Source organism: Stegostoma tigrinum, chromosome 33 (genome assembly GCF_030684315.1).
Source record: "Stegostoma tigrinum isolate sSteTig4 chromosome 33, sSteTig4.hap1, whole genome shotgun sequence".
NCBI lineage: Eukaryota > Metazoa > Chordata > Chondrichthyes > Orectolobiformes > Stegostomatidae > Stegostoma > Stegostoma tigrinum.
In genome coordinates this window covers 17,233,378-17,258,574 of record NC_081386.1, presented here as the reverse complement: position 1 = coordinate 17,258,574, position 25,197 = coordinate 17,233,378, and the positions used below count along the sequence as shown (strand labels likewise).

Here is a 25,197-nt window from a genome sequence, read left to right as displayed (position 1 = left end):
ACTACCACCAAGAATAAGGACAGCAGACATTGGAAAAACTGCCATCAGCTAGTGTCCCTCCAAGCTCCACACCACCATAACTTGGAACAATGTAGTCATTCCTAATGTGTTTCTGGATCAAAATCCTGGGAACTCTCAAACAGAATGACATTATATGGGCACCATGTCGACTGCAGTGATTCAAGAACAAAACTCGCCCTTACCTTCTGGAAGACTGTTATTTGGCCTTCCTGAAAATCCTGTCATCCCAAAAACTAACTTACGTTGTAGCAATTTATTCATGCTGTAACTGGATATTTGCTGCTTTTTTGCCTTAGAATACCCTCACAAATATGGGCCAGAGGGAGGCTGTGCTGACCATTCAGTGTTTGAAAGAATGAAGAAGTACCAGATGTCAGCTGTAGAAGAGCTGATGCCACAGGTGAGCTAGTCTGAATTTCTAATCTTGAAAGTTTTTTTTTAATTGTCATATTAGTCTCTATGACCCACGATTTAAAATAACCACACCAAATCTAAAACTAGATATTTCTGAACATTTCTGCTTCAGAATCCAATAATCAATGAGTGCAACCCTAATGGCGAAGTGTAAGTCGTGAGGCCATGTAGTAATGTTCAAAGAATACAGGGGCAGTGTAGTACCTGAGCTAACATTGTGTGGCTTTTCATCTCACTGCTGTTTGTAGGACCTTGCTACATTCAAATTGGCTGCCATGCATCTCTGTGTAAACTTCTTTCACATGAAGTACTTTGATTATGTATAGACTGGAGAATGTAAAAACTGCAGTATAAATGCAGCTCTTCTGGGTAGGAACATTCCTGCAAGTAAACACACTGACAGATCCTTAACCACACAGTATTACTCAAAAGAAATGGCAATGTCATTGTTTAAAAAGAGGCTTTTTTTAAAAAAAAAAATGACCATGTACTAGTAAATCCAAACTGGAGTACTAATAATTTAATGATTCCCTTAGAAATACAAGTTAAATCGCAGGATGTTTTTGCTGTGTTACCTTGACACCTGTTAGCAAATGGAGACTTAAGATTTTGGAAGTCGGGTTACCTTTCTACTTATTGATCATCTGTTTCACTAGGCCAAATGAAAGTGCAAAATGTTACCGAAGTTGAAAGAATTGGAGAAAAGACTGAAATACATCAACATTATTAGATAATGTCCAGCTTGAATTGCTAAACTCAGAAGGTATGGGAAGTGGCAAGGAAAAGGAATTGAGATTGTGGGAAAGTACAAAATGTCGGCCAGACTCATTTACACAGTAGGATGCAGGATGGATAAATGAAGTTATAGTTTTAGGGGACCAAAAGAAGAAGGAAAAATGAGCATTAAAGAGACATTATTGGACAAACAATGCCCAATTCAAACCAGCAGAGATTTCTGAACTTTAGAATTAAGATTAGAATTTAGTGAGCAGTGCAGGGAAAGAGTCTGGTTGAATTACAGAAATTGACTGTCCATCACTAATAGCTGAATTGTTTTTTTTCCTCCCCCCTCCAAATGATGTTTTAAAGACATGAAAGTTATCAGATCTCTAAAGTCGTAATACAAACTGAAAATGGAAGCTGTGTGAAGTCCTGCCACTTTGAGGCATGTCTAATTGTATTATTGTGATATTGGGGTCCCTGAAGTCAGTAAGCGAATGTACTTGGTTTCTCTTTTATGCAGTTGCACGCAGTCTTGGAAGTGATGAGAATAAAATATTATACCAGTGCTTTTTAGGAAATCCGTATTTTTGAAAAAAAATAACATTGAGAAAGGATGAACTACTGCCAGTAAACAAAGGCAAAATGTTTAGCATATTTTAGAATTTTAGGAATGTCGTAAATGGTAACACTTTAGAACATATTTTGAGAGTTTGACTATAATCTTATGCACTGAAATCTGCAACTAATGCAAGCAAGATCGCTGAAAGTGATTTGTCTCGTGACTTAATAAATTGTCTTAAAATCAAAAGAAAGTTTTCTTATTGTTCTGGAAATTCAAACCATGTACTTAGGCTATGACAAGGTTTTCTTTGTGCTTAAGTACATAGAGGAAACATAGAATGCCTTCATATTTCCACTGAGAAACATAAAACCTTGACTGTTCTTTTTGAGGCAGGTATCAATGAGCAATTGCAGTCATATCATGGATCGTTGTCTGGCTATCCCCATCTTGAATGCAGGAGTGATATTGTCATCCACTTTATCTTTTGTTTAACTTTTGTCTTTTGGTATAGAAACCTGTTGATTTTGAACATGAGCATGAGCATGATCATGAACCAGTTATTTTGAGAAAACGTCGTGTGGCTCCAGAGGAGAAAAACACTTGTCAGCTTTTTATTCAAACAGATCATCTGTTCTTTAAATACTATGGTTCAAGAGAAGCAGTTATAGCGCAGGTATGAAATAGAAGGTCAAATCATTAATTAAAAGTGTGTCCATAGATAATTTAATTAAAGTCTTCACTTTGTGGCTTCTTTATTAGACATCTTTAGACTTAATCTCAGGTTTGCAATTTTGTTTGGCTGAATTGTTTGAATATTTGAGGGTGCGTTACAAGTTTTGTTGCTGTTTACTGCTGGCAAATTAAAAAGCCTGATTTGAACTTTGTGTAAGTTTGAATATTTGACTTCTGACACCCTTTTTATAAATGATTCAAAATTGCTGTGAATTACCAAACATAAATGACATTTCAGTTTATTTGAGCACATTGAAAGTTGTGATGCTTTAGTTTTGATTTTTTTTCTCCTACACAAGGTAATGATTCCTAATTAATGCTTACCTTCCAAATGAAGGTCCTTGTTCTGTTCAAAATAAACAATGAAGATTCTGCCCAATTTGCAGGCTCTCAGAAGCACCTATTATTAATTTTTGAATTTAACATTAAACAATTTCTGAAGTGAAGTTGTTGCCTATTAATTTAAAAGTCTATTTTGGGGATTAATTACCTGGAGGAACCCGAATGATACAGTTGACAATATGATATAGTTTAGGAATATGGTTATTACCATGAATATTTTTGTATTTAGTGTCATTTTTATAGAAAGGCCATCATGATTGATTTAATTTAATTGCAAATGGAGCTTCTGCCACATTACGTTACCTTGCCACAGCAAGGTCCAAGATGTGTTGGAGTTAATAAAACCAATTCATTTTGAAAGAATGTTTCTCTAAGTTCTGTTTAAACTTAATTACAAATAATTTCTGGTTAACTGATAAATTAGGTCTGAGTTTGGATAAAGTTGATAACTTGTCAGATGTTATCTCAGTTTTGAAAACTAGCTTAAGTGCCAGTTTGCTCATTTTACACGAGTTACAAGCTTTTTGATTAATTATGCATCACCCACAGCAAAATCTTCTGATTGGTTTCCTTCTGCAATTGAGGGAGGAACAAGAATGGTTGAAAAATGAAAAATTGCTTGTTCCAAATTCATTTAACCCTTTGAAAGTATTGACCATTAGAATTTTTATGAAAATATCTGCTATATTTTGAATGCCACTTTTTGAGGTGTTTTAAACGCTTGTGATTTATCTCATTTCAGTAAATTTAGTTAGAAATAAAAACATATTTCTTTTATGCTTCGTGTACAGATTTCAAGTCATGTCAAAGCAATTGATACAATTTATCAGACAACAGATTTTCATGGAATCAGAAATATCAGTTTTATGGTCAAGAGAGTGCGTGTAAGTACCGATCCAAAGGTTGCTTTGTCTTTCTAGCTGTCATGCTGGTGGACAGTTCTTTGTATCTTGCAAAGGAGATCATCAATGTTTCACAGTATACAACAGGTGCCAGTATCACACGAGTGCCAATCATCATCTTTGAAGTTGTTTGAGTCAACCTTGTTTACTCAAGACAGGAGATTTTTTCTGAAAAAGAAAATTGCAAAACTTTTCCTATATTCCAAACCCTTCAACTTCGCGTTGCATGGAGCTCTTTTGGATTTGAATTTTGTTTTGTGTTCAGTAGGGTTCACTGCTTGAGATCATTGAGAATCTGTCATTTTAAGTCTGGCAAAGGACTCTTGTTATCTGACATGCTGAATTTCTTTAGTGCTCCTTTTATGTCACCTGCAGAGAGTGTATTTTGTATGTGCTTGCTGGCATCTAATTTCAAATCTCACTCCATTCTCTGACTCGGTCTTCCCCTTTCTATCACTTGTAACTATGGCAAGGCAATCCTAAGGTTGGAGAGAATTGTTGAACTTGAGGAGTAACTGCCTGACATCAGAATTACTATTCAAGAAATTGTTGTGCATAAATAACCAATTAGCATTTATTTTCCCCTAGAGTGCTTGTTTCACTCCTCTTCCCATCAGTGCCTGCCTAACATTTCACACAGAAGAAGTACTTTTGAAATAAGTGACAGAGAAAGTCTTGTTGAAATAGATAATAATTGAACAAGATAAGTGCCTGAAATCCTTGCAGAGAGTGTCAAAATATAGGTAGGCACATGCATGTGTATCAAGGGTTGGGTTTGAGAAAAGCATGTTTTTATTATGGTCAGTGTATAATGCTTTGAGATAAATAAATAGTTATTTAATATATTTAACCATTTACCTATATATAGATCTTCCTCAGAAGAAGTACCATTTCTCTTCCACTGTCTTAACTAACACAATGAACAACACTGTCTTTCAGATCAACACCACGAGTGATGAAAAAGATAGAAGCAACCCATTTAGATTTGCAAACATTGGTGTGGAGAAATTCCTCGAACTCAATTCAGAACAGAATCATGATGATTATTGCCTAGCCTATGTGTTTACAGATCGTGATTTTGATGACGGGGTTCTGGGACTGGCTTGGGTTGGTGCACCATCAGGTAAATGTTTGCAGACCTTGCTATTTCCAGCAACCTTGGTTCTATGGAAAAAGAATGACACAACTGCTGGTTATTTGCAGTAAGGACTTTGCTTTGATAATGAATATGAGCAAGGTATACTTCTTAGAAATTTTTGTTTTAAGAAGGATTTAGATAGCTTGGTAGCCTTTGTTAAAATGAGATTTTTTAAAACAAAACTTTCCTTGTTTAAACAACTTTTCTAAGATTGGGCTTTTACTATAGGAAAAGTAACTCACTTGCATTTTCAAGTGCATTTAAATTGGGCAAGGAACTTTGGAAGCTGTTTCACCTCTTCAAAAAAAAAGGTTAAAATTCAGACAAGAACAACAATGAATTGAGCTTAACTGATTGATTAATTGCTTTATAACAAGTCTCAAGTATTTTGTGAAGATTTAATGACGAATACCTTTAACATTGCAACACATTTTTGAAAAATTGTAGCTTGAAGAGATCCTTTAGTGTGTTATCTTGAATTATGGTGCAATGTACAGCCTTTTCCGTTTGAAACTTTAATGCAAATGAAGTGCATTATCTGCTCTTGTTAATAAATGGAGGTTAATTCATATTTGGGATTGAATTGAAAACCGTAATCTGGTATTTTGAGCTGCAGCAATAAATCTAGAAACGTTGGCATGGTTTTTAAGAAGATTTGTAGCTCAGGTAGTTGATGAGGTTACAGAATTTGCTCACCACACTGGTAAGTTTGCAGATGTTTTGTCACCATACAAGGTAACAGCATCAGTGCGCCTCCAGTGAATCATCAGTGTTCTCCCCCACTTGCTGTTTGTGTGTCTGTGTCTTGGACAAGCCAACTGAAGACATTTATCAAGAATTCCTGGAGGCCAGGCACTCAAACTAGAACTCCATCAACAAACATGTTGAACTGGACCCCATGGACCAACCACTAAGAAACAAATCCAAAAGTGATGCCATTTACCCTAGCAAACTGAGTCACATAAATAGTAAGCTGGGTAGAACACTGATGCTTCACCAGAGGTGCACTGATGACGTTACCTAGTATGGTGACGAAACGTCTACAAACAAACTTAACCAGCTTAGCAAGCAAGTCAACAGCCATTAGAGGCAATCTTTTTGAAAATAATAAATAAAATGTGAAACTGTTATTAACTGTAAATTTATATTTAAATTTCTGGATGCTTTATTCCTGTTGAATGTTTCCATGGTTTTGGTGTGTTTTAAGTTGCAGTTGGGCTTGTGGCATTTCTTCCTCTGTTTTCACATCTTTTTGCAATCAAGTGGCAATACTAACAGATAAAGTTCCTTGCATGTGCTACCTGTTTTCCTAACAGTAGGAAGATGTCCCTGAATTGTTTAAATATGAATCTGTTGTCCACTGAAATGCTACAAAACAATTATGGTTATAGTCTCCCCACTATGAAGGATTGGTCATGTGGGAAATTTTGAACCTACACCAATTGCTCAGTGATTAATATGGTTGCTCTGAAGCATTGGCTGAATGAAAATTTGATTAACTAGTTGCTGCGAGCAGATAATTTTTTTTTTGGCTTTGTTATCTCTGAATATGTTGAGCCACCATGATATATCAGAGCCATCCAGATAAAATGTACCGACTAGTCAAATATTTAATTTTGAGTCAATTGTCAGTGGATATGTAGAATAAACAGCCTGTGTGAGTGGCAACTTGACTGACTATGCTTGCAGACACGTTTAAAACCACTGCATTTAGCCAGGTCTCATTTAATCCTTTTAACATCTTGTAACTTCAAACAACGACTTTTTTTTTGCCTGGCCCCTCTCGCTCTTTGAAGTCTTTTTTTTTGTTCCATAGTGCAGATGCTGTTTTATCCTGCCAGAAAGCTGTAAGTGGTGCAGTGGTTCAAGTTCCTTGACACAACACAAAGGGGACTTGGGAGCTTTTACTTTTTGTTAATTAACATCTCAAAGAAACAGCCCAGGAAAAAGTGCAAATGGGTAAAACATTCAAGGTTTATCCTTTTTAATAAAATTGGTATCTGGAAATAGCAAGGAAACACCAAGCAAGTTAAGTATTTATCTCAAATGTAGCAAACAAAATGCAAGCTTTTTAAATGAAAAGTGTATTCATTTAGACACTAATCTTTAAAGTATGATGTGGAGCTGCTGGTGTCGGACTGGGATGGACAAGGCCAAAAATCACATGGCACGAGGTTTGTAGTCCAACAGTTTGAAGACATAAGCATTTGAACTGACGTCTGAAGGAGTGAGACTCTGAAAGCTTGTGTCTTCCAATAAGCCTTCTGGACTATAAATTGGTGTTGTGTGGTTTTTGACTCTTGAAAGTAGAAAACTGTTGTAATGAGTGAATTTCTTAAAAGTAAGTTCATATTTATTGCCCCCTGATTAAGGACTTGTGTGTTTACGCCAAGGAAACCGCATTTTTACAAAATATATAAACCTTTTTAAATATGATATTAAATACTTGGAATATATTTTTCATAAGCTACAGTATTTCCATATGATACAAAAATTATTTGGGTTTAGTACCAGTTGTATTCCAGAAGAAGCAGGTTATCTAGTGAGAGGGACATCATATGGCTGTTAATTTTAAAAGAAAATCTAGTATTCGTTAACGTCACTGGTTAGTGAAAAAGGTGCTGATTGACCATTTATTACTTTTGTTACACTAGCAAGAAGTGTAATCAGATTCTTGGTCACTTTAGCTTTTGTAGTTTTTTTTTCCTCTCCTCTTTTGCTGCGCCCCCACCCCCCAAAAAAATCTGGATCACAAAGGTGCAAATGCAAGAGCGACACTTTTCCATAGGTTGAGATGAAGTTGCAAGTAAAAATATTTTGTGTATTTTTAATCACTGATCCATTTATTTTCTGTTCATCAAACTCAGGAAGCTCTGGGGGAATATGTGAAAAAAGTAAACTTTATTCTGATGGCAAGAAGAAATCACTCAATACTGGAATCATCACTGTTCAAAACTATGGCTCTCATGTTCCTCCTAAAGTCTCTCACATCACATTTGCTCATGAAGTAGGGCACAACTTTGGTTCACCAGTAAGTATCAAACTAATAGTTTGCTTTACTCCAAATTTAGTTCCTACTTGCTTCCCTTGGAAGTATTAGACTCAGTAATTAAATTAGTGAATCTCCCGAGATATTTATAGTCATACAGCATAGAAACAGATCCTTTCGACCAACTAGTCTATGCTGAACATAATCCCAAACTAAACTAGTCCCACCCTTCTGCTCCTGGTTGATATCTTCCAAACTTTTCCTGTTTTGAGCATCCATCCGAATGTCTTTTAAACATTGTAATACCTGCATCTACCACTTGCTTAGGAAGTTCATTCCGCACACATGCCACCCTCTGTGTACAAAAAAATCCTTCATGTCTTTTTTAAATCTCTCTCTCCTGTCAGCTTTAAAATGTGTCCCCTAGTCTTGAAATTCACCATCTTAGGGAAAAGACAACTACCATCCACTCTAAAATGATGAGAGGTATAGATAAACTTCTATCAGGTCACCTCTCGGCCTCCTAAGTGCCAATGAAAGAAGTCCCAACGTATCCAGCCTTTCTTTGTAACTTAAACCTTCCATTAAACAGCAACATTCTGATAAATCTGTTCTGACTCCTCCTCAAACTTGATAATATCTTTCCTATGACTGGGTGACCAGAACCGGACGCAGTATTCCAGAAGAGGCCTCACCAACATCTCGTACAACCTCACCGTAATGTCCCAATCCTACGCTCGTTTCATAAAGAGTAACTAGAGATCTCAAGACTACGGGGGGGGGGGGGTAGGGGGGGGAACCTTCAAAAGAGAAAAATGCTTCAAAGTATTAACCTTTACAGAATTTTCAAAGGAATAAATAGTAATTCAATTATGTGATGTGGAATATGGAAATTCCTAATAAACATAACAAAAGAAAATGAACAGAGACTTCTGATCAGGTCAGATTTATTAATTAATTAGGAGAGAAATGTAGAAAGGAGTTGCGGTTTAATATTGAAGTAGTAGAATTGCTGTTTTCCACTCTGTGCCCAAATCGTCTAATCCAAAATATCATTTTAAAAATATTAATGTATCAGTTGATGTGTAAAGCAATGAACTGTAAAGATGTGAAGTCTGCAAAAAGCAGATTAATGCAGTATTGTGTCAGATGCTAAAATCTTCTCAATTTGGTGATGTCTCCCTCTGTTTTAGCTCTTTGGTTACAAAGGATAAACTACTGTGAAGACATTGTTTGATAAAATGTAGGCATTTTGAGAGAAATGCTAGTTCCAGCAAGCAGCTTTTGTCAATTACTAAGAAACCGCATGAGGAACTGTGCAAAAACTGTTCTAAAGGTTGCACAGCAAAAAAAGAAATTAAGTCCAGAAGTGATGGTGGTAGGGGGAGAAGAGAGAGACTTGTGTAGATATTTATTTCAGTTTTTAGAACATTGTGTTATCTTTTTAAAATTGTAATATTTTGTGTAATCTGAACGAGAAATGTTGGTGACTTCTTTGTTGGAGCTTGCCCATCTGTTACATATATATATCACAGCGAGCAGAGGTACAAACACTAACAAAGCTGTCAATGAAGTTCAGCGGGCTATTGTTCTTATTTATCTCCTCAGCATGATTCTGGCTCTGAATGTACCCCAGGAGAATCCAAGTCTGGGGACCTGAAAGAAAAAGGCAATTATATTATGTATGCACGAGCTACATCTGGTGATAAACAGAACAACAATAAGTTCTCTACCTGTAGCATTAAAAACATCAGTCAGGTCCTTGACAAGAAAAGAAACCAGTGTTTTGTTGGTAAGTATAAAAACCCCCCAGGTAAATTGTACCTTAAGCTTTTTCATGGTATATCTGTATACGTGAAATAAAATGTTGTACTATCCACCTTCTGTCTTTAGAAATCCAACTAATAAGCTGCAGTTTTTAAAAATGTTTTATTTGAGTTTGATATTTTTTACTCTTTTCAGGTAATGCAACATTCCTATTTCCATTCCCAGCACTGGGTAATGAATTACCCATTGTTGCTGTTCAGTTCTGGATCAGAGTTAAAGTTCAGAAGTAGCACCTGAATTGTTGAGAGTTCACTCATGCACTGAATCTTTATACTAACAGTGAAAATTATTTTATTTAAAGAATCTGGCAAACCCATTTGTGGCAACGGCTTAGTGGAAGAGGGGGAAGAATGTGATTGTGGCTACAGTGATCAGTGCAGGGATGATTGCTGCTATAATGCAAATGAATTAGAAGAGAGGAAATGTAAGCTTAAACCAAACAAACAGTGCAGGTAAGCATTTAAATTGCTAAGACATTATGTTGAACTGTTTTCTTTTGCTTTTCCCACCTCAACTGCATAGAAAGCAAGTGCTATGTTCAGAGCTTGAGGTGGAGCTTGCTGACATTGAGGCAAGTGCAAAATCAGAACTGTTCCTTGTAACAGATCCATATGTATAGACTCTTTATATTTTTTTTAAAAAGTAATCTGAACAATTGAGACCAAAGATGGAAAGAGGATGAAAATTCAATTGTGATTTAAGCATCAGTTTAAATTGTCAAGAGCCCAAGTAGGGTACAGCAACAGGCCTGCTGCTGAAATCAGTTTCAAGCTGACAGACCCTCCAAACAGACAATAGCAACCTAATTGTAAGGGTAAAACTGATTACATGTTTGATCTGCCTTGGTCAATTCAAACAACTGCATTGAGAAATTCTCCTGGGATTTCAAGTTGCTGCAGGTTCTGACTTAGGAAGCTTTATATCCTGAGGGTTACTATTTCAACTCTTAGATGTCCACTTCAAAGATTGAGAAACCTTTTTAAACACAAATGTCAATCCAATTTGAAATTGTAGATTCTGCTTGTCTGTGATGCTGTTCTTTGGAAAATTCATTGGATTGGTTTATTAAATCTGTCTCAAATGTGGAAGGTTAATCTAGGTTGTAGGTGTGATTAAAATCTTGCATGCATATTTTTCAACAGTGCATTTATCTAATGCAAGGAGCAATTTAGTTGCTTGTGACTGTGACTGTGTTCAGCATAACTAGTTATACAACCGGTATAATCTCCATATCATCCTGCTTTCTTGCTAGTGGTTATTTCTCAGATTGGCACTGCTCCATCTTTCACTTCTCAACAGCAGTAGTTGTATTTGACTGCTGAAGGAAGCAGAGAAGTTAACTCAAATGATCTTGTTCTGAGCTTTTCCCATAGCAGAAATTGAAATAAACATCAACCTGGACCTTGACCAGTAATGTAACACATACAATGGATGCTTAGTTTGCACAGTTTTTTTTTAGTCTTAATGCCAGATATTTTCTTGAATTTAAATACCACCATCTACATGTCAGGAATTGAACCTGGGTCTCCAGGCCATTATCAGAGTCTTTGGATTACTAGTGACGGTATCTCAAGGCTATAGCCTCCCCTCTGTCTACTTGACATTGCAGTTTGGTCCATGTACGCACTTCTTCTAAGTTGTCTGTCTGTCCAGTCTACTCCAGTGCCTTTCAAAATTGGGAAGTTGGTGGCATAGTGTTAATGTCAACAATTAGTAATTCAGAACTCTAGCTAATGATCTCAGGACATGATTCCAATGTCACTGTGGTAAATGGTGAAATCTGAATTCAATAAAATCTTGGACTAGTAAGCTTGATTGTGACCTCGTCATTGCTGTCTATTGATTTACTCATCTTTTAGGGAGGGAAATCTGCTATCCTTTCAAAACAAAATAGATGTATTAACCACACAAACACAGGTTAATGGTTATGATATTATAAACCGTGGTTCTAAAGTTGGGAACTAATTGTTCACGGATATGTGACTTTAAAAGGAATGGCAGGAATGAAAAAGTAGTCATTGGATTGGTTGGGATGGACTAAGTAGTAGGAAATGATCTTGAATCTGATGATGGTGAATCAGTTTGGGTTATGGTAAATGAAAAAGAGAAGATGATACTAGAGAGGCAATGTGATGGGCTGGAGAATGAGAGCATATATTAAAGGCCACCGTTTGATCATGGATAATTTTTGCCTTCATGTAGGTTAGATTATTCAGATTGGCAAAGGAATCCATAAACAAGAATTCATAGTGTATTTGGGACAATTTCCTAGAACAAAATTGAGTAGATTCAACCAAGGATAAGGCTACTTGGATCTGCTGTGTAATGAGGCAGGTTTAATAAATGATTTCAGAGTAAAAGATCTGCTCTGAAACAGTGACTATAAAATGGTAGAATTTAGTTTGTAGCTTGAGAGGGAGGAACTTGGGTCAGAAACAACCGTGCTTAGCTTAAGTAAAGGTATTTAATGAAATAATGAGTACATGGCTAGCTGAAGTGGACTAGGAAAGGAGTTTAGCAGCCTGGGTTGAGGAATAATGGCAGACATTTAAGATAGTTCATGGCTCACAGCAGGGATATCTTTCAGTGAAGGAGGAGGAGGATTCAAGGGAGGGGGATAAGCCAACCATGGTTAACCAGCAAAAGCAAAGATAGCATCAGATGGAAAGAAAAAAACTCCCAGTGTGGGGCAAAAAGTAATCGTAAGCCAGAGGATTGAGAAAATTTCAAAACCAACTAAAGATGACTGTAATTTAGTTCATGCAGTTTTAAGTTTTTTTTTGTTATTACTCAAGTTTAACTTTACATCAAATTGCTGAGTGCAGGTAACTAGTTGCTAGCTTCACGTGAATACCAGTAATACATTATTTGAAAAAATGTGAAGTTTATATATTGCTGTGTTGGTTGGTTTGAAATTATGCCATCATTTATACTTAATTTACACTTGAAATTATACTCTAGCATTTTAACCATCTCCATGCAGCCTTTCTGTTTGAACAATATCTAAATAACTGGCTTAATTTAGTTTCTGAGTGAACAATTTGCAGTTATTTGGAAAGACGTCAGCCAGGTGGACCTCATAGAATATGCATTCCCTGATTAGACCAGATCAGCTCCAATCAGGGAATCCTGGCTGACAGATAAAAATGAGAGTTTCAGGGGTTATACTCACTCTAGAAGCTAGATGGATCAGTGTCTTGTACTATGCACGTCAAAATAAAGGATGACCTGCTGATTAGATACCGGCTTTTGAGGAGTTAATTCAATGGCAATAAGAGCAAAACATCCCTGAAGAAATTCACTTGCAATAGCTGTCTTTGAATTGGTGTAAGCATTTCTGGCATCGTGCTGCTATTTTGGGAAGCTTGACTTCTTGCTGTGCAAGACTGGATCCAGTCTGTGGAATGAATGGAGTTTTTTTTTCCCCTGTGTAAATGACAACATTGGGGTAGATGAAAAGCAACAAGTAATTCTCCTGTGGACCAGCAGTTATTAGGAGCCCAGTGCTTCCTCAGGCACCAAATACTAATTCAGTTGATAGATTTAGCTAAGGAATATTACAGCCCTGAGACTCTACTGGTTTTATTCACTTGTACAAGAACCAGGGGAATCCGTATCAAGGTTTTGACACGGTTAAGACGACTGTCACAAACATGTGATTTTTTTTTTTGTTTAACCCAAAGTGAGTCGCTGAACATGTGTGCGCACATGTTTTTCACAAAGGTGAAGTGGCTATCAAATGAGCCAAGCTCTCTCTCTCTCTCTCTCTCTCTCTCTCTCTCTCTCTCTCTCTCTCTCTCTCTCTCTCTCTCTCTCTCTCTCTCTCTCTCTCTCTCTCTCTCTCTCTCTCTCTCCCCCCCCCCCCCCCCCCTTACATGTTGCCCAGAAAGCAATTTTACTCTTCTGCAAGGCCTGCTGAATGCCATTTGCCTTGTCTGCAAAAGTAGATGTAGAAATGCGGCTGGAAAGTGATTGATTGAAATCATTAAAACAATACAGTTTGTGAAATGGTCAAGACCAGTCATACAGATTGTGAAGGTTATAATGGGAACTGCAGATGCTGGAGAATCCAAGATAATAAAATGTGAGGCTGGATGAACACAGCAGGCCCAGGAGCACAAAAGCTGACGTTTCAGGCCTAGACCCTTCCCATCCCCCTCTCTGATGGTGAGGGTTCTGGAATAAATAGGGAGAGAGGGGGAGGCGGACCGAAGACGGAGAGAAAAGAAGATAGGTGGAGAGGAGAGTATAGGTAGGGAGGGGATAGGTCAGTCCAGGGAAGACGGACAGGTCAAGGAGGTGGGATGAGGTTAGTAGGTAGGAAATGGAGGTGTGGCTTGGGGTGGGAGGAAGGGATGGGTGAGAGGAAGAACAGGTTAGGGAGGCAGAGACAGGCTGGACTGGTTTTGGGACGCAGTGGGTGGAGGGGAAGAGCTGGGCTGGTTGTGTGGTGCAGTGGGGGGAGGGGACGAACTGGGCTGGTTTTGGGATGTGGTGGGGGAAGGAGATTTTGAAGCTGGTGAAGTCCACATTGATACCATTGGGCTGCAGGGTATCCAAGCGGCATATGAGTTGCTGTTCCTGCAGCCTTTGGGTGGCATCATTGTGGCACTGCAGGAGGCCCATGAGGGACATGTCATCTAAAGAATGGGAGGGGGAGTTGAAATGATTCGTGACTGGGAGGTGCAGTTGTTTATTGCAAACCGAGCTGAGGTGATCTGCAAAGCGGTCCCCAAGCCTCCGCTTGGTTTCCCCCCAATGTAGAGGAAGCCACACCGGATACAATGGATACAGTATACCACATTGGCAGATGTGCAGGTGAACCTCTGCTTAATATGGAAAATCATCTTGGGGCCTGGGATAGGGATGAGGGAGGAGGTGTGGGGGCAAGTGTAGCATTTCCTGCGGTTGCAGGGGAAGGTGCCGGGTGTGGTTGGGTTGGAGGGCAGTGTGGAGCGAACAAGGGAGTCACAGAGAGTGGTCTCTCTGGAAAGCAGACAAGGGTGGGGATGGAAAAATGTCTTGGGTGGTGGGGTCGGATTGTAGATGGCGGAAGTATCGGAGGATGATGCGTTGTATCCGGAGGTTGGTGGGGTGGTGGGTGAGAACGAGGGGGATCCTCTTTGGACAATTGTGGCGGGGGTGGGTGTAAGGGTTGTGTTGCGAGAAATGCGGGAGACGTGGTCAAGGGCGTTCTCGACCACTGTGGGGGGGGAGGGGGGGCGGTACGGTGTGGGGAGTTGTGGTCGTTGAAGAGCTTGGACATCTGGGATGTGCGGGAGGGAATGCCTCATCGTGGGAGCAGATGCGACGGAGGCAGAGGACTTGAGAATAGGGGATGGAATTTTTGCAGGAGGGTGGGTGGGAGGAGGTGTATTCTAGGTAGCTGTGGGAGTCGGTGGGCTTGAAATGGACATCAGTTACAAGCTAGTTGCCTGAGATGGTGACTGAGAGGTCCAGGAAGGTGAGGGATGTGCTGGAGATGGCCCAGGTGAACTGAAGGTTGGGGTGGAAGGTGTTGGTGCTCCTCTGGGGAGCAAGAGGCGGCGCCGATACAGTCATCAATGTAACGGAGGAAGAGGTGGGGTTTGGGGCCTGTGTAGGTGCGGAAGAGGGACTGTTCCACATAACCCACAAAGAGGCAGGCATAGCTGGGGCCTATGCGGGTGCCCATGGCCACCCCCTTTGTCTGTAGGAAGTGGGAGGAATCGAAAGAGAAGTTGTTGAGGGTGAGGAGGAGTTCGGCTAGGCGGATGAGGGGTCGGTGGTTGGGGAACAATGCAGTTGGAGACTGTGGGTGGGAGGTCCCTTGAGGTGATGAGGTCATGAATGGTGTTGGAGATGATGGTTTGGTGCTCGGGGTTGGGGTCATGATCGAGGGGGCAGTAGGAGGTGGTGTCGGAGAGTTGGCGTTTGGCCTCGGTGATGTACTACCACTGTGCCACCCTTGTCTGCGGGTTTGATGGTGAGGTTGGGGTTGGAGCGGAGGGCTGCCCGTTCTGCGGGGGAGAGGTTGGAGTGGGTGAGAGGGGTGGAGAAGTTGAGGCGGTTAATGTCTCAATGGCAGTTGGAGATGAAGAAGTCTACCATGGCTCATCTCCCCCCCCTCCCCCCACATTGGGGAAACCAAGCGGAGGCTTGGGGACCGCTTTGCAGAACACCTCCGCTCGGTTGGCAATAAACAACTGCACCTCTGTCGCGAACCATTTCCACTCCCCCTCCCATTCTTTAGATGACATGTCCATCATGGGCCTCCTGCAGAGCCATAGTGATGCCACCCGAAGGTTGCAGGAACAGCAACTCATATTCCGCTTGGATACCCTGCAGCCCAATGGTACCAATGTGGACTTCACCAGCTTCAAAATCTCCCCTTCCCCACGACATCCCAAAACCAGTCCAACCTGTCTCTGCTTCCCTAACCTGTTCTTCCTCTCACCCATCCCTTCCTCCCACCCCAAGCCGCACCTCCATCTCCTACCTACTAACCTCATCCCACCTCCTTGACCTGTCTGTCTTCCCTGGACTGACCTATCCCCTCCCTACCTCCCCACCTATACTCTCCTCTCCACCTATCTTCTTTTCTCTCTATCTTCAGTCCGCCTCCCCCTCTCTCCCTATTTATTCCAGAACCCTCACCCCATCCCCCTCTCTGAAGAAGGGTCTAGGCCCGAAACGTCTGCTTTTGTGCTCCTGAGATGCTGCTGGGCCTGCTGTGTTCATCCAGCCTCCCATTTTATTATACAGATTGTGAAGCCTGACTGGCCAATTCACCTTTGTGGGGATTTCCAACAAATGGAAGACTGCTTTTCACAGCTAGTTAAATTCCCAATCCCATGCATAGAGGGCATTTGTTCAAAACTGGGGGTGGTTGAATCTGGACATGAGCCATGCGTACCTGGAATTGCAATTAGATGAGGATTCCCACAGGTATGCTACGATTTATACCTTGAGCCACCTCCCATTGGTGGGTCACCACTGGTAGTGCTGCCACAGGCAGAATCAAGTTTCTCATTTTATATTTTCTGGACCCCCTTCCAGTCACTGCCGACAATTTCAGACTGAAAATTTTTTTTAAAAAATCCAGTACTAGCAAAACTGAAACAACTGGTGGTGATGGGGGTAACACAAGGGCCATCACAACCAAAATTGAAACCTTTCTGGACCCAGTGCGACCAGATCACTGTCAAGGATGGCATATTATTCGGGAGCAAAAGTGATTGTCACGAACAAATGTCACTGCTATGTACTGGCTGAACTCCAGGATCATCCTGGTGGTTTCCAAACTGAAGTTGTTAGTAAGAAGTTATGTCTGGTGGCCATAATTATGCTGAGATAGCCATGTTAGCAGAGCAATGCCCAAGGTGCCAGCAAGGACAAAAATTACTGCCAGCAGCTACCGCATGATTTGAGAATGGCTGGCTAAACCCTGGTCTTGGTTACATGTCAGTTATGCCTGTCCTTTCGTGGACCCTACGTTCTTTGTCACTGTGGATGCCCATTCAAAGTGCATAAGAGTTCACTTGTCAAACACGGGGACAACGATCGAAAAGCTGCAAGCGTCTCTTGCAATATACAGACTCCTGGAAGTGTTGGTCACAGACAATGCATTATCGTTTACCAGCAGGGAATTCAAATTTTTCCTTGGGTCAAATGGCACTTAGCATCTAAGGACAGCTCCAAAATTCATTGTCTGGTGGTCCACAGGAAAGAACCATCTAAACTTTGAAGGGAGGCTTGACGAAATGGTCTACAGCTTCACTTGATGCCAAACTGCCCCAGTTCTTGTTCGGTTATTGGACCACCCCTCCAGCAAGTACAGGGACAGCTCCATTAGAGTTGCTAATGGGGAGAAGACTCCACATCAGATTAATCCTGATCTTCCTGGACATGGCAGGGAGGAGGGGGGTGTGTGGGGAAGATGGTGAAACAACTTCAGGACTGCCAATGCCGGACATAAGACTTCTCTCAGTCAGGCAGTTTACTTCAGGGGACAAAGTGTGCTGTCGAAACCACTGGAATGGCCCTATGTGGATAAAAAGCATGGTTGACACAAAGTTCATGCAGGTGAGGGAGTCCTAAACAAGCACGTGGACCACGTGAAAAGTGCAACCTTGCAAATGGGACGGGAGACAAACATAAATGACCCCTGAGAATATATGACAAGTCTGTCAGAGTGTGTGGGTTCTTTCCCCTCTGCCTAACATCGAAGAAACCTCCTGAGGACAAGATGGACTTTGCAGATGTCACAGCATTGGCACTCTAACTGCCTGAAGAGGAGGAGGAATTTCTTCTGAGACGCTCTGGGTACAGGAGGCAGGCTACATTCACACCAGTATCTAAGGCAGAGTTGGATGAATGGGAGGTGGTATGAAAACACTCCAGAAGAAACTGTAGGGAATGGAATGGAGTAGACCTACATCCCAGGACTTGCAGGGAGAAGGAATTAGAGCTTGGAACAAGGCCAGCCAGGTGGACCTCCAACAGAAGGAGTTCCCTGATTGGCCCAGATTAACAGCCTCAATCAGGGACCCCTGGCTGACAGATATAAACAAGCATGTCAGAGGTTCTGCTTACTTTAAGAACAGACTCTGAGCTAGCTGGATTGCTGTCTTGTTCTATACATGTGTAGGTAAAGGGTGACTTGGTGATGGGAAACTGGTCTTCATAGAGTTATTTGATATTAGTTTAGTTTAAACCTGAAGTCGCAAACTTTCTTGTGTGGACCAAGAGTAAAATGGAGCTGCATAGCAACTCAAGATTAAGATGGATTAGCATTTACTTCACAAGAGCTTCATTGCATTTCAAAATAGCCAGTAGTGCTGTACCTCATTTTATACACCTCACAAACAATATATAGTGGAATTTATTTTGAAGATTTGAATATTAAATGGAATATACTTCTCTATTGTTAATTAATTTTGTATCTACTTTCTGTTGGTTTTGCAGTGACACTAAGCCAGGAAGTAGGTGTAGTGATGCTAATTATTTTTAGTGGTTTATAAATATTAGATGTCATCTGAGAGTTATTTTAAATTTAGAATTAACATGACTTTTTAATGCATTCATTCGTTGTAGCCCAAGTCAAGGTCCATGCTGTACAAAAGAATGTACTTTTAAGCCCACCAATGAAAAATGCCGTAATGAGTCTGATTGTGCAAAGGAAGGGAAATGTAGTGGTGGAACTGCTATATGCCCAACATCTGATCCCAAGGACAATTTTACCCTCTGTAATAGAGGAACCCAAGTGTGTATTAAAGGAGTAAGTAATCCACATTGTGTCTCCTTATGTTAATGTTTTTATGTGAATGTGTCTGACAGCAGTTTGACCTGCACCATTTCTTTTAGATAATACATAATTTCAATACACAGTACACAGGATTAGATTAGTTTGTGTATGATTAGCTATAATTCCTTTTGCATGAATGTTGTATGTTTAGTTGATACATTCTCTCAAATTTTTTAAAAATAGGAATAGATTTAAGAACAACTATACAAGAACATTCTCGGGTACTTGATGGAAACGTCTTCATCATTTTTTAAATCTGTAAATAATAATCAATTTTATAACTTCCAGTGTACCTGTTATAGGAAATGTTGAAAATAAACTGCTTGTTTCATTCTTTCTGTTGTTTAACTTTTGTTTAAGTAATGTTACATAATTCAATTTTGAATTATGATTTGGAAACGTTAGTACTCGATCTGAATAAAATTGATTTTGTTGATCTTGTCTAAAACCGACTCTCATCCAACATCTAAGCAAAATGTGCACTGTAAGAAATATTCATCTCTCTGGTTTTATTTCCCTAGTTAGTAACTTGCTGTTGTAGATTTCAGACATTTTTAACTCCAAATATTTATTCCACCACCCCTCCCCAGCAATGTTCTGGTTCGATTTGTGAGAAGTACAAGCTTATGGAATGTACATGTTCAAGTCCAACAAATGAAACGGAATTGTGCCACGTTTGCTGTATGGAGAAACGTAAGTACTCTTTTACGTTTGAAGATATGAGTCCTCAATTTTCAGGTGATGGACAAAAGCTGTTTCAAGCTTCTTTCACGGGACATTATGTTCAGCAAATGAATCTGTGAAAATGGGTCATTGTCATTATAATATGTGATCCACCTAAAGACAGAACCTTGGCTTATAGTGGTCTTTCCTTCCCTCTCCATCCTGCACCCTTTTTTTTCATTTGCCTGGAGCTTGCTTTTATTTTCAAGCCATTTAGCAACAGCATTACTTTCCTTTCTCTTGTTTTATAACCTAAAAATTGTCACTTTTTTATAACATCCCTCTTCCTCTTAAGATGTTCCCTACCTAGATTTCTGTCTGTTCTTGATTATAATAAGCAAATTTCTTTGTTGGCTCGCTCACACTTTGTCACTTCTTTTGTATAGTTGATCCTTTACAGTCTCTTTAATTTCTCATATAAAGGTATTTAGCAACCACTTTCCATAAGGCACAAGTCTCTCATCTATATAAAACAGCTCTCCAAATCAAACTTGTCACAAGTCACTGTGTTATTCATTCAGATTTGCAAGAATATCTGGAATGTAGAGCGAATCTGAAAAAAGGGATTAAGAGAGGACATGAGATATTGCTGGCAAACATGGTTAAGGAAAATCCCAAAGCCTTTTATTCATATGTAAAGAGCAAGAGGGTAATTAGAGAAAGGATTGGCCCACTTAAGGACAAAGAAGGAAAGTTATGTGCTGAGTCAGAGAAAATGGGTGACATTCTTAACGAGTACTTTGCATCGGTATTCACCAAGGAGAGGGACATGACGGATGTTGAGGTTAGGGATACATGTTTGCTTAGTCTAGGTCAAGTTGACATAAGGAAGGAGGAAGTGTTATGTATCCTAAAAGACATTAAGGTGGACAAGTCCCCAGGTCTGGATGGGATCTATCCCAGGTTACTGAGGGAAGCGAGAGAGGAAATAGCCGGGGCCCTAACAGATATCTTTGCAGTGTCCTTAGACGTGGGTGAGGTCCCAGAGGACTGGAGACTTGCTAATATTGTCCCCTTGTTTAAAAAGGGCAGCAAGGATAATCCAGGTAATTATCGACCGGTGAGCCTGACGTCAGTGGTAGGGAAGCTACTGGAGAAGATACTGAGGGATAGGATCTATTCCCATTTGGAAGGAAATGGGCTTATCAGTGATAGGCAACATGGTTTTGTACAGGGAAGGTCATGTCTTACCAACTTAATAGAATTCTTTGAGGACATGACAAAGTTGATTTGAGGGAAAGGCTGTAGATGTCATATACGTGGACTTCAGTAAGGGGTTTGATAAGGTTCCCTATGGCAGGCTGATGGAGAAAGTGAAGTCACATGGGGTCCAGGGTGTGCTAGCTAGATGCATAAAAAACTGGCTGGGCAACAGGAGACAGAGGGTAGTAGTAGAAGGGAGTTTCTCAAATTGGAGACCTGTAACCACTGGTGTTCCACAGGGATCTGTGCTGGGACCACTGTTGTTTGTGATATATGTAAATGATCTGGAGGAAGGTGTAGGTGGTCTGATCAGCAAGTTTGCTGATGACACTAAGATTGGTGGAGTAGCTGGTAGTGAAGGGGACTGTCAGAGATTACAGCAGAATATAGATAGACTGGAGAGTTGGGCAGATAAATGGCAGATGGAGTTCAATCTGGGCAAATGCGAGGTGATGCATTTTGGAAGATCAAATGCAAGGGTGAACTATACAGTAAATGGAAAAGTCCTAGGGAAAATTGATGAACAGAGAGATCTGGGTATTCAGGTCCATTGTTCCCTGAAGGTGACAACGCAGGTCAATAGGGTGGTCAAGAAGACATATGGCATGCTTTCCTTCATTGAGCGGGGTATTGAGTACCAGAGTTGGCAGGTCATGTTGCAGTTGCATAGGACTTTGGTTCAGCCACATTTGGAGTACTGTGTAAAGTTCTGGTCACCACATTACCAAAAGGATGTGGATGCTTTGGAGAGGTTGCAGAGGAGGTTCACCAGGATGTTGCCTGGTATGGAGGGTGCTAGCTATGAAGAGAGGTTGAGTAGATTAGGATTATTTTCATTAGAAAGCCGGAGATTGAGGGGGGACCTGATTTGAGGTCTACAAAATCATGAGGGGTATAGACAGGGTGGATAGTAAAAAGCTTTTTCCCCAGAGTGGACTCTCTTACTAGGGGTCATGAGTTCAAAGTGAGAGGAGGAAAGTTTAAGGGAGATATGCATGGTAAGTTCTTTACAGAGAGGGTGGTGGGTGCCCGGAACGCGTTGCCAGCAGAGGTGGTAGATGCAGACATGTTAGTGCCTTTTAAGATATATTTGGACAGGTACATGGATGGGCAGGGAGCAAATGGACACAGACCCTTAGAAAATAGATGACAGGTTAGACAGAGGATCTTGATCGGCGCAGGCTTGGAGGGCCGAAGGGCCTGTTCCTGTTCTGTAGGTTTCTTTGTTTCTTTGTATTTCTAGATGGTAGTCACTTCTTGCCAAATAAGCCATTTCCCAATGCTATCTTGTTCTTAGTTCATCATTGCACTTCTAACACATTGTTTCTTACGTGCTTGAATTTTTGCATCTGTTCTTGTTCTTTCAGTGAATATTTCTTGGTGATTTTTGAGGTTGACATCAATTTGATTTTACCAGTTTTGATTTTCACTTCAAACTTTGTACTTCCACTTACTAGTCTAATAGTTCCTATGACGAGCATAGTGAGGATTACGAATGTTTTGTCACCTGCAAATTTAACTGATATCATTTATCCTGCCCTCTTCATGCTAAATTCTGTCTTTGTACACACCTTTGATCATTGTGTTTGTGTTGTCCGTTGATGATAAACAGCATGGTCATTGAAGACATCTTCCCATTTGTGCAGTTTTTGAAACTTTTTTTTCCCCCGGTCCTTCGCGGGATATTGGATACTGTAGATCAGTTCAGAATTGATTGCCCATCCTTGCCCAGAGTACAGTTGAGAGCCAACCACATTGCTGTGGGTCTAGAGTCACATGTAGGCCAGACCAGGTAAAATGACGGATTTCCTTCCCTATAGGACATTAGTGAATCAGATGGGTTTTTCTGACAATTCGTTTCTTTGTCATTGGACCCTTAATGAAGCAAAGATTAATAGTAAGCCAAAGGATTGGAAAAATGTTAAAATCCAACAAAAGATGACCGAACAATTAATGAGTGAGAAAATAAACTGAGTAAACTTCCTAGTAATATCAAGATTAGACAGGAAGAGATACTTAAATATATAGCAAGGTAGAGGGATGCCAAAGTGAGCATAGGCACCTTAGTGAATGAGTCTGGCAATAATAATAATGAAGTGAGAAATGTCAGAGGAGTTGAACTAATATTCCACACACAAAATTAATACTTTGCCTCGGTCTTCATAAGTAAAATACACTACACTAATAGTATTCCAAACATCATTAGTAATCATGGTGCAAAAAGAGGATCGGAAATAAATATAATAACTATCACAAGAGAAGAGTGCTAGGGAATCCAATAGACCTAAAGATCACTAAGTCCCCTAGACCTAATGGGTCCATTATATCATAGGATATTAAAGGAAGTAGTTACAGAGATATTGGATGCAATGCTTGTAATCTTCTAAGAACTCTGAGATTCTGGACAAGTCCTGGAGAATTATAGGCGGCTCAGTGGATAGCACCACTGCCTCACAGCAGCAGGAATCTGGGTTTGATTCCAGCCTTGGGCAACTCTGTGCAACTCCACACCACAAATATTCTCCCTGTGTCTGCATGAGTTTCTGCCAGGTGCTCCGGTGTCTTTCTATAGTCCAAAAATGTGCAAGTTAAGTAGATTTGACTGTGCTAAATTACCCCATAGTGTTCAGGGAAGTATAGGTTAGTTGCGTTAACCATGGGAAATGCAGGGTTACAGGGATTGTTTAGGGGGATGAGTCTGGATGGGATGCTCTTTTTGGAGCATTGGTCTGCGCCTGTTGGGCCGAATGGCCTGTTTCCACACTGGGGATTGTATAAAAAAAATTAGAAAACTGTCAAAGCAATACACTTATTTAAAAAGGGATGGAAACACAAACTGATAACTGTAGGCCAGTTAGATTATTGGGAAATATTGGGAATATTGTTGTTTTGAAAATGTTAGAGTCTCTTATCAAAGATGTAACAGCAGAACATTTTAAAAGTGCCTAAAATGATCACACAGAGTCAGTGGCTTTATGAGGCAAAAGTTTTTTAATTGGATTCCCTACTTCGGCCCGACAAGTCCACACCGCCACTTGAAGCATCCCACCCAGACCAACTCACACCCCTGGGCACTATAGGCAATATAGCCTTCACCTAACCTGCACATCTTTGGACTGTGGGAGGAAACCGGAGCACCCGGAAGAAACTCACGCAGACACAGGGAGAATGTGCAAACTGCACACAGTCACCTGAGGCTAGAATCGAACCCAGGTCCCTGGCGCTGTGAGGCTGCAGTGCTAACTGCCTTATGCTTGACAAATCTACTAGAATTCTTTTGAGGTGGTAACAAGCAGGGCAGTAAAAAAGGGAATCGATGAATGTAACATATATGAATTTTCAGAATGAGGTACCACACATCAGGCCACTTAATAAGATAAGAGGCCATTTGATTTGATATATTACTGTCACATGCTCTAAGATACAGTGAAGTGTCTGCAAATACTCTTGTCAGCTGGTGTGTGCAGCTGGGCACAACGCGGGCCAGTTGCTTTGTGGGTTCACTCTGAAGATGGCTGATCTGATGTCTGCAGTGGTGACTCTGGGTACAGTTGCACCTGATGATATCACCTGATCCAACAGCATTTTACTGAACTTTTGAACTGTTCAAAATGAGCATGCTATGCATTGTTGACAGCGATTCTACTCAATTTTACTTCATTTTGTGGCCTTTTATGTCGTGTGAATTTGTGTAGTTAGCTGGGACTCTGGTCTGGTATTATATCGTGATGCCTCTGGTGACTTTATGAAGATCATTTCCTATATAGGTCAGAGTTGAATGCCATGGTATGGGAGGTAGTGTGTTAACCTGGATAGAGGATAATACAAGACAGTGGGATAAAGGGGCATTTTCCGAAATCAACCTGTAACTAGTGTTGTGTCACAGAGATCAGACCTGGGGCCACAGTTATTTCCAGTATGTATTAATAACTTGGATGAGGATGGTGAATGTACTGTGTAGCCAAGTTTGCAGATGGCAGAGGTCGAAGTCAAGTGGTGAGGATGATACAGTCTGTAGAGGGATATAGACAGGCTAATTAAGTGGACAAAACTTGCCAGATAGAATATAATCTGGAGAAATGTGAGGTTACACACTTTGGCAAGAATAGAGGAGCTGAATATTATTTAAATGGAGAAAGACTGCAGCAGTCTAGAGAACAGAAGGATTTTGAAGTCCTCATCCATGAATCACAAAAAGGAAGCATCCAAGTTTAGTGAGTAATAGGGAAGGCATAAAATGTTAGCCTTTAGAAGTGAATGGAGTACAAAACTAGGGAGGTTTTGCTAAAACAGTACAAGGCACTAGTCAGACCAGAGCTGAAATATTGTTAACTG

The 25,197-nt window shown here is 40.4% G+C and overlaps 1 protein-coding gene across 1 annotated transcript in view; it reads left to right on the top strand.

Moving 5' to 3' along the window:
• adam10a (ADAM metallopeptidase domain 10a) overlaps window positions 1-25,197 on the top strand; it is a 136,886-nt gene that overhangs the window by 100,384 nt on the left and 11,305 nt on the right. Inside the window, exons 5-13 of the mRNA XM_048562734.2 lie at window positions 318-421; window positions 2,232-2,393; window positions 3,586-3,678; window positions 4,636-4,819; window positions 7,702-7,865; window positions 9,432-9,615; window positions 9,952-10,102; window positions 18,726-18,909; window positions 19,527-19,629. Of these exons, the coding sequence (XP_048418691.2) occupies window positions 318-421; window positions 2,232-2,393; window positions 3,586-3,678; window positions 4,636-4,819; window positions 7,702-7,865; window positions 9,432-9,615; window positions 9,952-10,102; window positions 18,726-18,909; window positions 19,527-19,629 (1,329 nt within the window). The remainder of the gene's footprint in view (window positions 1-317; window positions 422-2,231; window positions 2,394-3,585; window positions 3,679-4,635; window positions 4,820-7,701; window positions 7,866-9,431; window positions 9,616-9,951; window positions 10,103-18,725; window positions 18,910-19,526; window positions 19,630-25,197) is intronic.